The sequence below is a fragment of the Camelina sativa genome, chromosome 4 (genome assembly GCF_030686135.1).
Source record: "Camelina sativa cultivar CO46 ecotype springtype chromosome 4, ASM3068613v1".
NCBI classification, from domain to species: Eukaryota; Viridiplantae; Streptophyta; class Magnoliopsida; order Brassicales; family Brassicaceae; genus Camelina; species Camelina sativa.
Window position 1 is genome coordinate 15,459,827 of NC_141883.1, and position 14,946 is coordinate 15,474,772.

General features: G+C 31.3%; 1 protein-coding gene and 1 pseudogene across 2 annotated transcripts; one reads left to right on the plus strand and one right to left on the minus strand.

Moving 5' to 3' along the window:
• The first annotated feature begins 6,421 nt into the window (after positions 1–6,421).
• LOC104780239 (vacuolar iron transporter homolog 3 pseudogene) lies at positions 6,422–7,216 on the plus strand (annotated as a pseudogene). The gene has a single exon (XR_015596729.1). The product of XR_015596729.1 is annotated as a vacuolar iron transporter homolog 3 pseudogene (transcript).
• Positions 7,217–12,383: 5,167 nt separating this feature from the next.
• Positions 12,384–13,473, minus strand: LOC147945769 (uncharacterized). Its single transcript, XM_087509356.1, has 2 exons — positions 13,466–13,473; positions 12,384–13,380 (listed from the first exon to the last, which is right to left on the minus strand). Exons 1-2 carry the CDS (start codon positions 13,471–13,473, stop codon positions 12,384–12,386), a joined length of 1,005 nt encoding a protein of 334 aa, XP_087365482.1.
• Between the last annotated feature and the right edge of the window lie 1,473 nt (positions 13,474–14,946).

The following is a 14,946-nucleotide window of genomic DNA, read 5'->3' on the forward strand; positions in this document are numbered from 1 at the left end:
GCTACCTATCTTATACGTTTCTCCCCTAGTTTAATTTCTCTTTTTGTATCCTCATTGGAACACTTTATGGAATCTAAAAACTATTGCTCAAAAAATTTTGAGAACTCTCTTAAACTATTAGGTAGAGTATTAATGTCTTTAGCTAGCATATTAGAAGTCCAATTTTGAGCAACCAAGTTTCCAATAAAACTTCTGAAAATAGGAATTTAGCGGTCTTTAGTGGGGGTTATTGGTTTAAGATTTGAATAGAGTTTTAAAGATTTTAAATGTTATGTAAAATTTGTTGTTATTAGATCAAAATTTTGTTAAACTCTGTTAAAGTTTAGTGTTATTAGTTTGTGATTTGTAAAAAGTCATTGAAAATCTTAACAAATCTGAGTTATTGGATTCAGACTTTTATAAAGTCATTAAAAGTTTTGTGTTATTCAATTAAAACAAAAGAATCTAGGATTGTTAATGAGTTCAATTATTATGTTATTGGTTCATAATTTTAGACACTTTCTTTACAAAATAAAGTCATGCAAAGTATCATAAAAATACAGGGATTGTTTGGAGGACTTTACAAGATTTAAAAAAACTAATCAACAAAACTCTCTAGCAATCTTTAATAATCTTTCACTTATTCACTCTAAATGATTTTGTTGAACTCTTCAAAAATCTTCATAAATCCCAAACCAATACCACCCTAAATTCGTTGATAAATAGCTACCAAATGACCAAAAACATCTATTTTATATGGTTAATATGGCCATTGATATAAATTGGTGATTAGGTGGTGGCTAAATCAAAAATTAGGCATGGTGTATTGAATTTAACATTTTAAGTGATTCATTTAAAATTTACAAATTATATGTTATTTAATAATGGGTTTTAAAAAGTCTAACGAAATTCAATGTTATTGAACTAATAATTTTTTAAAAATTACTTTAAAACACTTATTAAAAATGTACTGAGGATTTGATTTTAATGATTTTAAAGGATTTGAGAGGATTTACTTAGTTAAAAATAACTCAAATATCATAGATTTAGGTAGGATTTAAATTTTATAATAAATCATATGAATTTCCTTAAAATCATATAAAAATTATTAAAGCTCAGATCATATGAAAATACAAGATTCATATATTCAGTTCATCCCATAAATTTACATTATAATTGTTGTCTATGTAGTATATCATCTTTGAGTATGTAAAAATAAAATTAATTATGTAAAAACTAAAATGAAACTAATTCTAAAATATTATTAGACAAAAGGCATGAGAAAAATAAAGCGGTAATATATGATGTATGGCATAAATCGAAGAAAAAGGATAGTGGCAATAATAGATTTTAACCACACAAAAAAAAAAACAAATAATTAAAACTTGTGTATACGTATCAAATCTGATATATACTTGTGTATTATTATGGTACAACGATCTTGTAGATAATCAACAAATATTATATGACACAACTACCCTTCCTGATTTACACTAAATGGCAAGACTTTATTCTATAATAGCAAATTATGTTGTAAAGTGTATAAGAGATATGTGTAATAAACATATATACGATATAATATGTTTAGAGCACGTAGGCGAATACGTATGCATCCATTTATATGAAGAAACATCACACGTAGACGTAGACAACATTTATGTGAATGTGTGTGTCTTGAAAGTGATTAATTTAATTACGATGGTCAAGTGTGGTGCTATTAATTGGTGTGGAATCAAAACCACACTCGTCCCTCTTTTTTTTTTTTATTAGTAGGTTTTAAATCGACGCTACGCGTGGGTGTATTTTATATATTTTGATGAAAATTATATATGATTGATAAAGATAATAAAATATTATCTTATAAAAAAATTTAAATTAGTATTAAGAAAAAAAATTAAATTTCAGATACACAATTTTTTTAAATATAAAAAAAATCAGTTGTGTTATAAAATCAAATCTGATAAAAAAAATCATGAATTTAACTCGACGTCCAAGCGAGGCGAATCAAAATGATTACGTCACATATCCTAAATCATTTATTGACCACCAAAAAAATGAAACAATTTTATCATCATGAATTTAACTCGTTTTCATATTTAATTGATCGCTACCTATCTTTTCGTGTTGTTTATTCAATTTTTTTTTATTTTTCATATTTTTTCTTGTCATTTTCATTGTCAAATTTTGTGGTAATTGTCATCATTACTTTTACCGTCTGATTCTTTGTTATACTCTTTTTCTTCTTCATCCTCGTCAACTTCTTCACATTCTTCAACTGAAAACCCTTTTTTTAGACTACCACACAACTTGTTATTCCATCAAACTCCAAGAACAAAATCACTTCTTTTCTCATAAAAATAAAAAAATAAGATAAATAAAAAATTAATGAAAGAATATCAACTCATCTATATAATCATACACAAAAATATGTTTTACAGCTTATAAGAAATAAAAAGTACAAACGTAGATAAAATAAGATAATTTATGTTTTACATCAATATTTATAATATTTTAAATTTTTAAAAGGTTTCGAAATAGAAAATTTGAACCTTTTAAAAAGTTTCAATATTTATAATATTTAAAACTTTTAAAATTTAAAAATTATAATATTTAAAAAAAAAGCTAAGAACTTTTAAAAGTTTCAATATTTATAATATTTAAACTTTTAAAATTTTTTGAATATTATAATATATTTTTTTGAAACTTTTTAAAGTTTTAATTTGATCAAATAAAAAACTGTATCAAACCGTTTAAACTTGGACGCCTGATAAATCAAGCTTTCCTGCTCATTCGTTATTGGAAGCATACTAATCTTATTTATACTGGTTCTGAACCATTGTCTAAAAATTTTCTAGCCAATGTGGGATATTATTGTACATAGTTATTTTATTTTCATAAATTTAAAACTTTTTTTTTTCAAAAAAATTCTGAAAATTTAAAAAATGTTAATGAATGACATGTCAAATCCTGATAGGATGTTTAAAATAATTTTTAATATTGAAAATTCTGGAAATTTTAAAAAATGTTAATTAGTGAAATGACTAATCTCTATTGGTAGTTTAAAATCCTAGATGGACAGCTTAAGAAGCTTATAGCTCCTACTTTTTATTAGTATAGATTATCAGCTTTTTCTCTTAATTTAATTTGCTATAATTTATTTCTCAGTGCTTTTCAATTTAGCAATCCATCTATTTTTTATTTTTATATTAAGAACAAAATATAAAGTTTTACATGTTTATGTTATTTAACTATTAACTTTTTTTTGTTGATAATTTTTACTGGCACACGACTCTGATTGCTGGATAAAAGGATCCTCAATAGACCAGCCGTTACCACTTCATTTATGTTTCTAAAACTACACGTAGTGCTTAATTCCGATTCCAAGGGTTGAATTTATGATTCAGATAAATAAATTCAGTAATAAGACAAAAACAAGTGTGTTTTAGTCCACAATTTTTCAAATATAAGTCAGAGGTGTTTATGTTACTGATGATGATGCCCCACCACATTAATATTATCGACTCCACCACATAATTATTTTTTCCCAAGAATTATTATACTCAATTACAAAATCTCTCCATAAATAGAACTCAACCTAGGCGTGTGTTCTCCACACTTCACAGATATATATATATATATATATATATTGGTTAATTCAAAGAGTAAATCTTCCGATCTATGAAAAGGTTCGAGACTAATCTCTCTTGGAAGAAGGTATCTCACGGATAGGGTCCCCAGATATGCAAATGGGCCGTAAGCAATGGACCATACCCATGTGGCCAAAGGGATAAAACTGAGTAATTCTGTGCTTGGGGAGAATCGATCCCTGGCCTAGACCAACAGAGCGACTCTTCCACCAAAGCTAGAACCACTAGCCCACCACCAATATTTTAAAATTTTGTAACAAAGTGTTATATAACAAGAAAATTTGTAAATCAATTCTTTTTTTGTTATGAGTCATTTTGTTAAATTAAGTAATGAATTGATTGAAGTAAAATCGAGATTTAAAATAGGGACAGTACGTACTAGAAGATTTGAGCTAAAGCAAGCACATAAATGTTAAGAAAAAAAAGCAACTTAAAACAAGCCAAGAACTTTAATTTAAGAATATAAAAGATTGTTTGTGTCCTAAATCTAACAAATATGATAAGAAAACAAGTGTTATATATGAAATTAATTTCTAGAAATAACCAGAAACAATAAGTACGTGCAAATGGCTCATCAATTTGTAAAACTATACCATAATTTGGATAAACTGAATTCTTGATATTATGCCACTCGAGATCTATTAATTCCCTTTTAGATTTTTGTATGTAAATTCTTAAATCACATGTTCATGAGTGTGGTCGATCAGTTAAATCAATTTCATGTATGATATATTACGAAATCACTACTAAAGCTGGACCAAAAACTGAAAGGATTCAAAAAGCCTTTTTAATCCTTTTATAATAGGCTAATACTTTCCTAAGTATTCCACATGTACATGCGTAGCACATTGCTATTCAAGTACGAAGAGTTTTAGTAGGGTGTGTCTACAATAAAAATTAATTACTAGTGAAACTATATATCTTGGGATGATTTGATTATCCTAATCACATAGCAGTTATTTTTCTTTTTGAAGTACACATGTTGGATGTAAATGGTTGATCTAAATTACAAAGTTTAAAAGTGAATGAACATTCATATAATTTTTTACTATCTGAGAAGAATAAACTGGAAAATGATTTCAACCCATTCAACATAAGAAACTCATTAATTTACTATTTCATAAAAGATTGAGTTGAATGCTATAAAAATTTTATTTATTTGAAATCAATTTTTCTCAATCAACCATTTACGTACCATCGTTTACACTTGTTGAGGTTATAGGTTGATAGAGAGTATTATTTAAATAATGAATTTCACAAAGTGTTATTGGTTTTGTGATTTTTAAAGAGTTAGAACTTTTTGAAAACTTTACTGTTATTAATCAACTGAATTGATAATTTTAGAAATTCAATTGTGCCTTCTTGGATTAAGTAAATTTTGACTAAGTTTTAAGATTGGTCTGATTGGTAACGTAGTCAAAGCTGTACAGAAAAGCTCTAAGCAGTAAAATCATATGCTTAATATGATGACTTGAAAAATGATACTTATTTTATGAGTTTTATATTGTTAATGATTCTAGATAAGTACCCGTGCTACAACACTAGTTAAGTTTTATTTTATACAAAATTTTGTATATTTTCTATTTTAAAATAAAATTTTAATATGTTGTATTAGTTTATATATGTGAAGTTATTTCAACAATGTATATTCTACATCATGACTTTAATGTCATTATAAGACATAATTTTGTGAATTTGGTTTTTAAAAAGCGAATTATTATATTATGAGTAATTTAATATATTGTTATACTTTTTGGTTTAATATACTTGGTTTTTTGAAATTCTTTCATATTATAGTGACATATTATTGACATTGCTATAACAAACCAATTTAGAGTGTTTATAATTTCTAAATTTTATATCAAGTTTCAATATTTTAAAAATATTTCAAAATAAATTATTTAAAGTTTATTATATTATATAAAATTATACAATTCAACAAAAAGTATGAAATTGAACTTAAATATTCAAATTTTGACATGTTACTCAGTAAAATTTTTAATTCAATTGATATTATTTTTAAAGAATAATATTACTAAAACTTGAATATTTTATAGATTGAATCATTTATATTTGTTTTAAAAAATCAACTTATGGTATATCCGGAAATAAAACTATTTTTTAATTATAATAAATAATATGATAATTTATTTGTTTCACAAAATAGACTCATATATATAAATGAGAGGTGAAATATAATGATAATTAACAAATTAATATATTAAGTTAGATATCAAAATATTTTATTTGATGAATAATTTAATAAAAGAAATTAATATGGTAAGTTAGATGATATCAAATGATTCTTTAGAAGATTCTCTTTAAGATTTTTGGAAACAATAAATCCAGACATACAAATAATATAAAACTTAATCTATAACCTATTTATAATCAACTTATTAAAATTATATAGTCTACAAAACAATGTTGTGTACTTCTGTTTTATTATATAGGAGATTATTCAAAATCGAAATGATGCACTTAAAATCAGTTTTAATATGTTTTCTTCATATGTGTAATTACTAATCCTAAAAATTGAATTAATAACAGATGGAGTATCATTATATATAAAAAAAAATACAAGCTGTCAAAAAAAAGAATACTTGATATAGGAAAACAAATAATTAACAGCTAGCCTCATAATTGTTTTGGTAAGTAAAACTCAAAGTTAGAATAAAATTACAATCAGAGATAAGAGGAAATCTGGTGAAGATTCTCTAGTCCACATTTTTGCTTTACAATATAGTAAAAATATAAAGTACCAAAAAATAACAAAATAACAAAAAAAAAAAAAAAACCAAATAGTCAAACAAAATTTCTCCATAAATACAAGTTATCCTAGGCGTGTGCTCTCCACACTTACACCAATATTTCTAGTCTTTCTCATTTAACAAAGATCCAACCATGGAATCACACAACAACGTGAACCTGGACGTGGAGAAAGATGAAGAAATGGCTTTTGACTACTCCAAAAGAGCTCAATGGCTACGAGCCGCCGTGCTAGGTGCCAACGACGGTCTTGTCTCGACGACTTCACTTATGATGGGTGTTGGTGCGGTGAAGCAAGACGTCAAAATCATGCTCTTGACCGGTTTTGCTGGTTTAGTGGCCGGAGCTTGTAGCATGGCGATCGGAGAGTTTGTCTCTGTTTACTCTCAGTACGACATAGAGAAGGCTCAGATGAAGAGAAAGAGTGGAGGAGGAGGAGATACAGAGAAAGAGAAGCTTCCTAGCCCGACGCAAGCGGCTGTGGCGTCTGCGTTAGCGTTTTCTACGGGAGGGATTGTGCCGTTATTGGCGGCTGCGTTTGTGAAACCGTATAAAGTGAGGATTGGAGTGATTGTGGCGGCGGTCACGTTGGCGTTAGTGGTGTTTGGATGGTAAGGAGCGGTATTGGGGAAAGCACCGGTGATTAAGTCATCGCTTAGGGTTTTGATTGGTGGATGGTTAGCTATGGCTATTACCTTTGGTTTTACAAAACTCGTTGGGTCACATGCTCTCTGATATGTATGTCTGTGTTTATTCATGTAACCAAACACAAGTTAATGTTTCATTCAACTCAATTAACTGGAAAAAAAAGAAGTTGGTCAAAGTTACAATATAATAAAAACAATCAAAGACGTCACATTATTTTTTATCTAGTCATCTAAGATCCAATTAATAAACCCAAGTTGTTGAGGTTGAAGCAAGAAGTCTGATGTACAAAGGTTTTGCATGGGAGTTCTTCATACGAGTAAGTTAAATAATGGATGCAAAGGAAGGTTGGTACTTACATACGGATGGTGGCGAGTTTGGTTTAGGACTTTCTTCAAGGCCGCTTAACGTACGACTGTCCTCGAAATGGTTACTACATTGACGGTTTCTTCGCTTCTCCTCAAGGTATTAATTCCAATCCTTCAGCCGAACATGACTTGGTGAAAAGCTATGCGGGTGACATTAGCCGGTACAGATGTAACACATCACTAATTTTGTTCACATAATACATGTTATGTTACGAAGAAACGGTCCTTACGAAAATGTAATTTGGATACAGACAGATAAGGGAGTAACGGGCATTATATATGTATGCTTATTCATTTTACATGTTCTCTTAATAGAATTCTCAATCAATGAAATGATGAAAATATCATAAATATATAGGTCACACTCACACAGCCTCGGGGATGTTGATAGTGAAAGGGAAGGCTTACGAGAACGTACAAGACTTGGGTGAGAAAGAAGATGATTCTGGACCACTGCTCTCAGAAATGAGCATTTCATATCCTTTAATCTAGACATGGATATTGACGGGTTGGTCAACAACAATATGTAGCCAAGACTGAGAAAGATGCCCAGATCAAGTTAACCGGCGATGGTAGTTAGGGAACCCGGCCAGTTACAAGCTCGTCGCTGGTGATTCATATTATGGTAGATTTATTGCCAAGACTCTTCATCTAGATCAATGGAGAACCATGTTGATAACATAACAGTTCACTTGGGTGATTAAGAATTTCTCCTCTCTGCAAGTTCATAAGATTAGTTCTAAACAGTTCATTGTTGGTGCCTGCAAATTGTATAAGAAGTTCAGTGTAAAGAACCAATTAATCTTTGAAGACAGTGTACATGAATGTCCTACTCAACTTGACTGAGACTCTGCACCAGTCACCTAAGGAAATCTCCAACATGATCTCTGTCTAATGCAAAAACTACTCTGACAAACATGAAAATGTAGGATTTAAGCTGGACTGGTTTGGAGGATAAAGTTTGACCAGTTGTTTTATTTTTTTTTAAAAAACCAAAACACATTCCGTTGCTTCCTCTTGTCAGTTTCCAAATTGTCACCAACCTCATCTTCTTGTGGGCTATCACGTTCTTGGGACCTTAACTCAGCTTTTGCAGAACTGCTCCGAGTGGACCAACATCAGAATTGAGAACCCCTGCTTCTTCTCTCCTCTGCACTTTTGTTTCCCGAAAAAGATGGCATGTTTGACACTGGCATAATTTTGGTTCGTGATGAGGATGGTGCTTTGAGGGATCAAGAGGTCCACTTTCGCAATGAGCAGGGCCAAAAGCTTGATGCAGAAGGGAATGTTATTGCTGAAGCTGTTGTTGTCAATGAGCAGGCTGCTGTCGGAAACAAGCAAATTCTTGTTGTTGACGAACAGGCCGATGGTGCCGACCGACGCAAACAGGGCATCGATCGACACCCCCTTCCCGCAGACAGACGTGGAGCTGCAAACCATGTTAATAATCCGGTTTGAAGACAGGAGAACAACCGAGACTTGATCAGGACCATTGCTGACAGAGATCATGTTGGAGATTTCCTTAGGTGACTGGTGCAGAGTCTCAGTCAAGTTGAGTAGTTATTCATCTAATTTTTTACTACTCAACTTGACTGAGACTCTGCACCAGTCACCTAAGGAAATCTCCAATATGATATCTGTCTAATGCAAAAACTAATCTGACAAACATGAAAATGTAGGATTTAAGCTGGACTGGTTTGGAGGATAAAGTTTGACCAGTTGTTTTATTTTTTTTAAAAAAGCCAAAACACATTCTGCTGCTTCCTCTTGTCAGTTTCCAAATTGTCACCAACCTCATCTTCTTGTGGGCTATCACGTTCTTGGGACCTTAACTCAGCTTTTGCAGAACTGCTCCGAGTGGACCAACATCAGAACTGAGAACCCCTGCTTCTTCTCTCCTCTGCACTTCTGTTTCCCGAGAAAGATGGCATGTTTGACACTGGAGCCCACTTTACTGGATCTCCACAATGCCAATCCCAATCCTAAGTTTCAGAGGCTGCAGTTCCAAATCTTCCCAAACGGACAAAAGCTGAACACAAGCTTATGGATTCATGCTGCAGGAGCGAACACTTGGTGAGATTTTCTTGGTTAATTGGAATAAGAAGACCTTTGGAAGTCACCAAGGGTATTGGGAAACTGAAAACAAGAGCTCACGGATACCCCTGAAGATCTCTCAATGTTGTCTTTATGTTAGAAATGATGTTTACACTCAAGAGTCAAGACATCACAAAGTCTGACCCTTTCTGTCACCCTAATACTACTAGCTCACGGCCTCCTAACATGCAATAGATATTGAAAGTAAAAAGAGGGAGTCTAGAAATCTTCTCTCTACAAAGAATTCAGATCCTTCTCTCCCAAAAGCTCTCAATAATATCTCTCTCAAAAACTGCTAAAAAATAACTTAAGGGTCTTCTAAAACCCCAAAACAATATATATATGACCTAAAACTCGTCAGGGACTTGTGTTGCAATTTAGGAAAACTTTGGGCAGAATTGTAAAACTTCCAATTTCTTGTTCTCTCGTCGGATAAACAGGGGTGTCGACCGATGCTCTCACTCTGATCCGACTCCAAGTTCTTTTTCCTTCGGTTAAATGCTCCAAAATCATCCAAATTGCTCCACTTCGCTCCATCCGTGCCAAAATCCTAGATAACCTATAAAGACTCAAAAAGCACACTTATATCATGGTTAAAAACTGTAAAAACCATGATATATCACCTCCTAACCAGGTCCCATGGTTGATAGTGTTTTCCTAGCATCTCCATTGGATATGACAAATTAGCAGATTGAATATGTTGATCTGCTCATAAAATATATCACTTGTCGTATCCAAAGCCACACATATTATGCCAACGATAGCATCTAGCTTTGAACTTAAACTGGTCAATTTCTTCGAATCAAGCACGGTACTTGGGATCTCTCACCTTTTATCTTACTCTAAACTGTGCACTTCAAATGTAATGTTTAGACGTTTCCGATTACAATGCTGTGTATATGCTTTACGAATGGATATATATGTATATGCAATCAAATAATCTCCTTTATTCAATTATGTAGCTGAAACAGCATCAATCATATATAACTCAAAACCCTCGACTGGATTCCAAAAATCAAAACATACAACTACATAAGACAGTCTCTTTTGGTCAACATATCATATTGCAAAATTTGTTCTTTTCTACACAATGAGTCTCAAGATTGCATCAAACCGCTAAAAAAACAAAACATTATCACTAATACACAATTAGTCTCACTAACCCCCGACATTGTAAGGAAAAACCCCAATGCATATTAATGAATCAAAAGAGTTTATGATATTAACCCCCCACTTACCTCTCTAGTTAAGAAAGGATGACGGAACACTCTAATTAATAAAAAATGGTAAGAAGAACATTTTGAGAAGGATTAGTCATAGATCTTGCATTGTTTTGAACATTTCTTAGATAAAGATGTTGCAGAGCACGTTTCCCTGCGTCACTAGGCATTGAAAATGTGACCCCTCTACAATGATGAACTAGAGAGGTGTATCTATGTTTTCATAAGGAAATGAGGATTATCACAGAAACAGAGGATGTTGCAGAGTTATCACTCACAAAGACTAACTCAGACGAAAGAGAGATCATCAACTCTACAAGATCAATTTCGCATCCATTTGATTGTATACCACGCTGAAACAGCATATCAACAAGGTGTGTGTATATGGACGCTTTTACACTTCTTGGAACCACAAATTTCATTTTTCTACTCTCATCCTCAATGAATGGGCTTTTTAGTCACCAAACAAGTCATCGGACCATACAAGAAGTTGTGCAATTATAAATTTTCTTTGCTAATTTTATAACTCAAAAACCTCAACTAGATTTCGACAATCAAAACATAAAACTACATAATTAAGACAACATTCAGATTTGGCCAAAATATCATATCATCATTCCTAACCACTGGAACATTTGTTCTTTTCTACACAAGATTGCATCAAAACCGCTAAAAAAAACAAACATTATCAACAAGATCGACAAGAGAAGAGCATCCAATTCAGATCTATCATATATCCGACCAATCCACTTATAGAGTCAAAGCTGCAGTGATCAATTTGAGACTGATTCTTTGTTTCTTTTACCTTCAACTGCATTAAACACACTAGTTTTTAAACACCTAGAATAGCAAAATCACAATTATAAAAGAAAACCACAGTCAGTCAGTCACTACTCTTTTAAAAAAAAAAAAAACTAATAGCTTAGCTTAATCAATTGACTTCAGCGATAGAAAAAAAAAAACACAACTATTATCGTCATAAAACACCACAGTGACTACTTATTCCAAACATATGCCAAGAGATTAATCAATCAGTCTCACTAATACACAATTAATCTCACTAACCATAGCCATAACCATCATCGAAATTACAGAATCCGCAATGCATATTAATGAATGAAAAGAGTTGAAAATAAAATAGGCAGACATCGTAACTAAGAATCAAAAAAACCAAACAAATCAGAAGCAATGTGAAACAAAGTAGCGCTTGTCGTTTCGAAATTGAACTCTGAAAAAAAAACAAAGTAGCAATCAGAAGCAATGAGAAACAAAGAATCACAAAAATCCAAATTCACCCACCGACAAAAACTTACAAACCCCCCCCCCCCCCCCAAAAAAGAAGATGGGGATACCTTTAGCTTTAGATAGTAGTATAGTACCGGTTCTTGAGCATGTTCCACTGGCAAAAACTTAGACAAGGTTATTGGGCTTTTTAATGGGCCTGAATATGCTTTCATAAGAAAACCTCTACTTGTTATTCTCAAATTCGAGTAGACAAAAACAACAACAAATAAAATAATCTGATATACAAAAACAAATAAACAACATGAATCTATCGCTAAACACAACAAAACCCTAATTAACGGTAATTACGTAATGAACAGATCAAGTTAGCGTTTACAAGAAAGATTATTATGAAAACCTAATTAACGAATAATCAATTAGCTAAAAACTTGGGGCAATTCGATTTCTTCTTTGTTGATAAATTCACTGATATCGATCATCAACTCTTCTTCTTCATCAATTGAGGAATGATCTGAAAGTGGAACCTCAAGCTTGATGTTGTTGTCGTCGTTGTTAAGACAAAACACGTTATACAAATTTTCCCATAAGCTTTGATCCTCCCCATTGGTTATGGTGGATTGTGTTTCTTGGAAAAGACGACTCACTCTATTACGTTGTTTCTCTTTTTCCCATAAAGAATCAACAAATCCAACATCATCTTCATTCACCAAGTAACATGATTGATCGTATAATGATGCCGACTCACCATCAATATAGAGATCTTCAATAGGCCGGAAACTAGGGTTTTGATCGTAACAAGTAACTTGTGCGCCACAGATCTTCTCGAGGGAGGAGAAAGTACAGTTCTTTTGTTCTGGAGACGAGGACTTTGGGTTTTCGTCGAGAGAAGCGGAGGAGCTAGGGTTATGATCAGAATTGGAAACAAATTGTGAATTTTCTTTCTTCTCAAGGCAATACATCAGATGCTTCTTTGTTCTCATCATACGATCCTCGATCATCTTTAATTCACAGAGATCGTCGCAATTACGGTAGAGATCAGGGTCTTCCCACCAAAACCCTAGCTTGGTTTGGGGGTTAGTAATCTTCGGAGGAGACTTGCCGTTGAGGTAACAGTCAGCAATTTCAGAGGCAGGAGAGTAGCCAGAGAAGGAGTAAACAACATCGGAGTTCTCTGCCGGAGAGGTTACGAAGACGGCGATGTTGGCTCCGGAGAGAAGACAGAGGTCTGCGGCTTTGGAGAAGAGAGTTTGACGGCGTTTTCTGCAAGCCACTGAGCGTTGTTGTTTAGTGTCGCGTTTCTTAATCTCAATCTTTCTCTTTGTTCCTCCTCTTTTCATCGTCATGGTGCACTCAGATACCCTCGACTGCGTTGTTAGGGTTTTTGTTTCTTTCCCGAGAAAATTAAGAGAGAGACTACAAGAAAATATTGATGTTACAACAATGAAAATTGTTGCAATAATTTAATATATCGTTACAAATCATGAAATTACAACAAAACTGTGACATATTTGTATTCTTGCTAGTTGAGCGTTGCAAATTTGCATTTGTTGCGCATTTATTAATATATTTGTAAATTAATAGATTATAATTTACAACTGTTTTTTAATACCTAATAGATTATCATAAAAACAGTTGTTCCATACTAATAAGTCACAAAATTAAAATAACTAAAATATCCAATTATAAAACACTCCACCATTTTAATGGTAGTAAATATCTATAAATACAAAAGTATTAAAATATACTAATATAAACCACCTAAATTATGGTTGTCAAATTAGGGTATACTCATCTAACTGTTTTAAAAAATAATATTAAAAATAAATTTTAACTTCATTGCAAATACAAATACAAAGAAACAAAAAATAGTCTAATAGTTTACTAAAGTAAATAATATGAACAATAATGCTATTTAAAATTATTAAAACGCGGTCAAACAATAAATATACACAATACGAATAATACAATACATTAGACTTTTAAAATTATAAAATTTATAAAATATTAAACTAATTAGTAACATATATTGTAAATTTAATAATCAAATTAATTTATGTATCCCTAAACGAAACTATAGCCCCACGGTGTACCACGGGTGAGTATCTAGTAATTTACATAAAAACTGGAAACCGTGGTGGGTGACAAACGAGCTTACACATATTAGCTCAAAGAAAAAAAAACATTTACGTATATAATATATTAAGTACTTTTTGATCTTAGTGTTATAAGATATTTTACGGTAAGACAATATATGAATTTTGAACCAAAAAAAAGAGTCAACATATGAATTAAAATAGCTTTAATGTTACTGTATATTGTAAAAATAAAATTACTATGATAGAACGAATCCTATCTAACTACTAACTGAGGTAAAAGTTTTTTTCAACTTTCAACTCCTTAAACGAGATTTTTCCTTATTCTCACTGATATTTCTTTTGTTCTCTGCTCTGCTTTTTTAATAATAGAGTGTTAGGTATAACCGTATAAGTAATTCATTGATGAAAAAAATAAGCATGTAATATACTAATTTATATAAGTAACTCATAGATGACAAAAAAAATTATATAAGTAACTCATCAAGTCTATAGCATAATATACTAATCATGATATAATCAAAAATTGAAGTTAATAAACTTACAAAACATTAAAAAAAATACATATATATTTTCTTTTGTCAATCATTAAAAATATTATAGATACAAAATAGATTTATAAATTTAATTATAATTTTGTTACAAAAGAGTTATAAACTGTTGTAAATACAATGACAAATGTGTTACATATCTTGCCACATATATTTACTATAATTTTGTAACAAAATAATCACAACTCATAATCGTTACATATTTCTTGCAAAATTTGCAAGACATTTTTGTATGTTGTAATAACGTTGCTAATTTGTAACGAAAAAATGCAAGGAACTGTTTTGTTGTTATTTTGCAATAAACTTGTGATAAACTTGTGACAATTCACTCATCA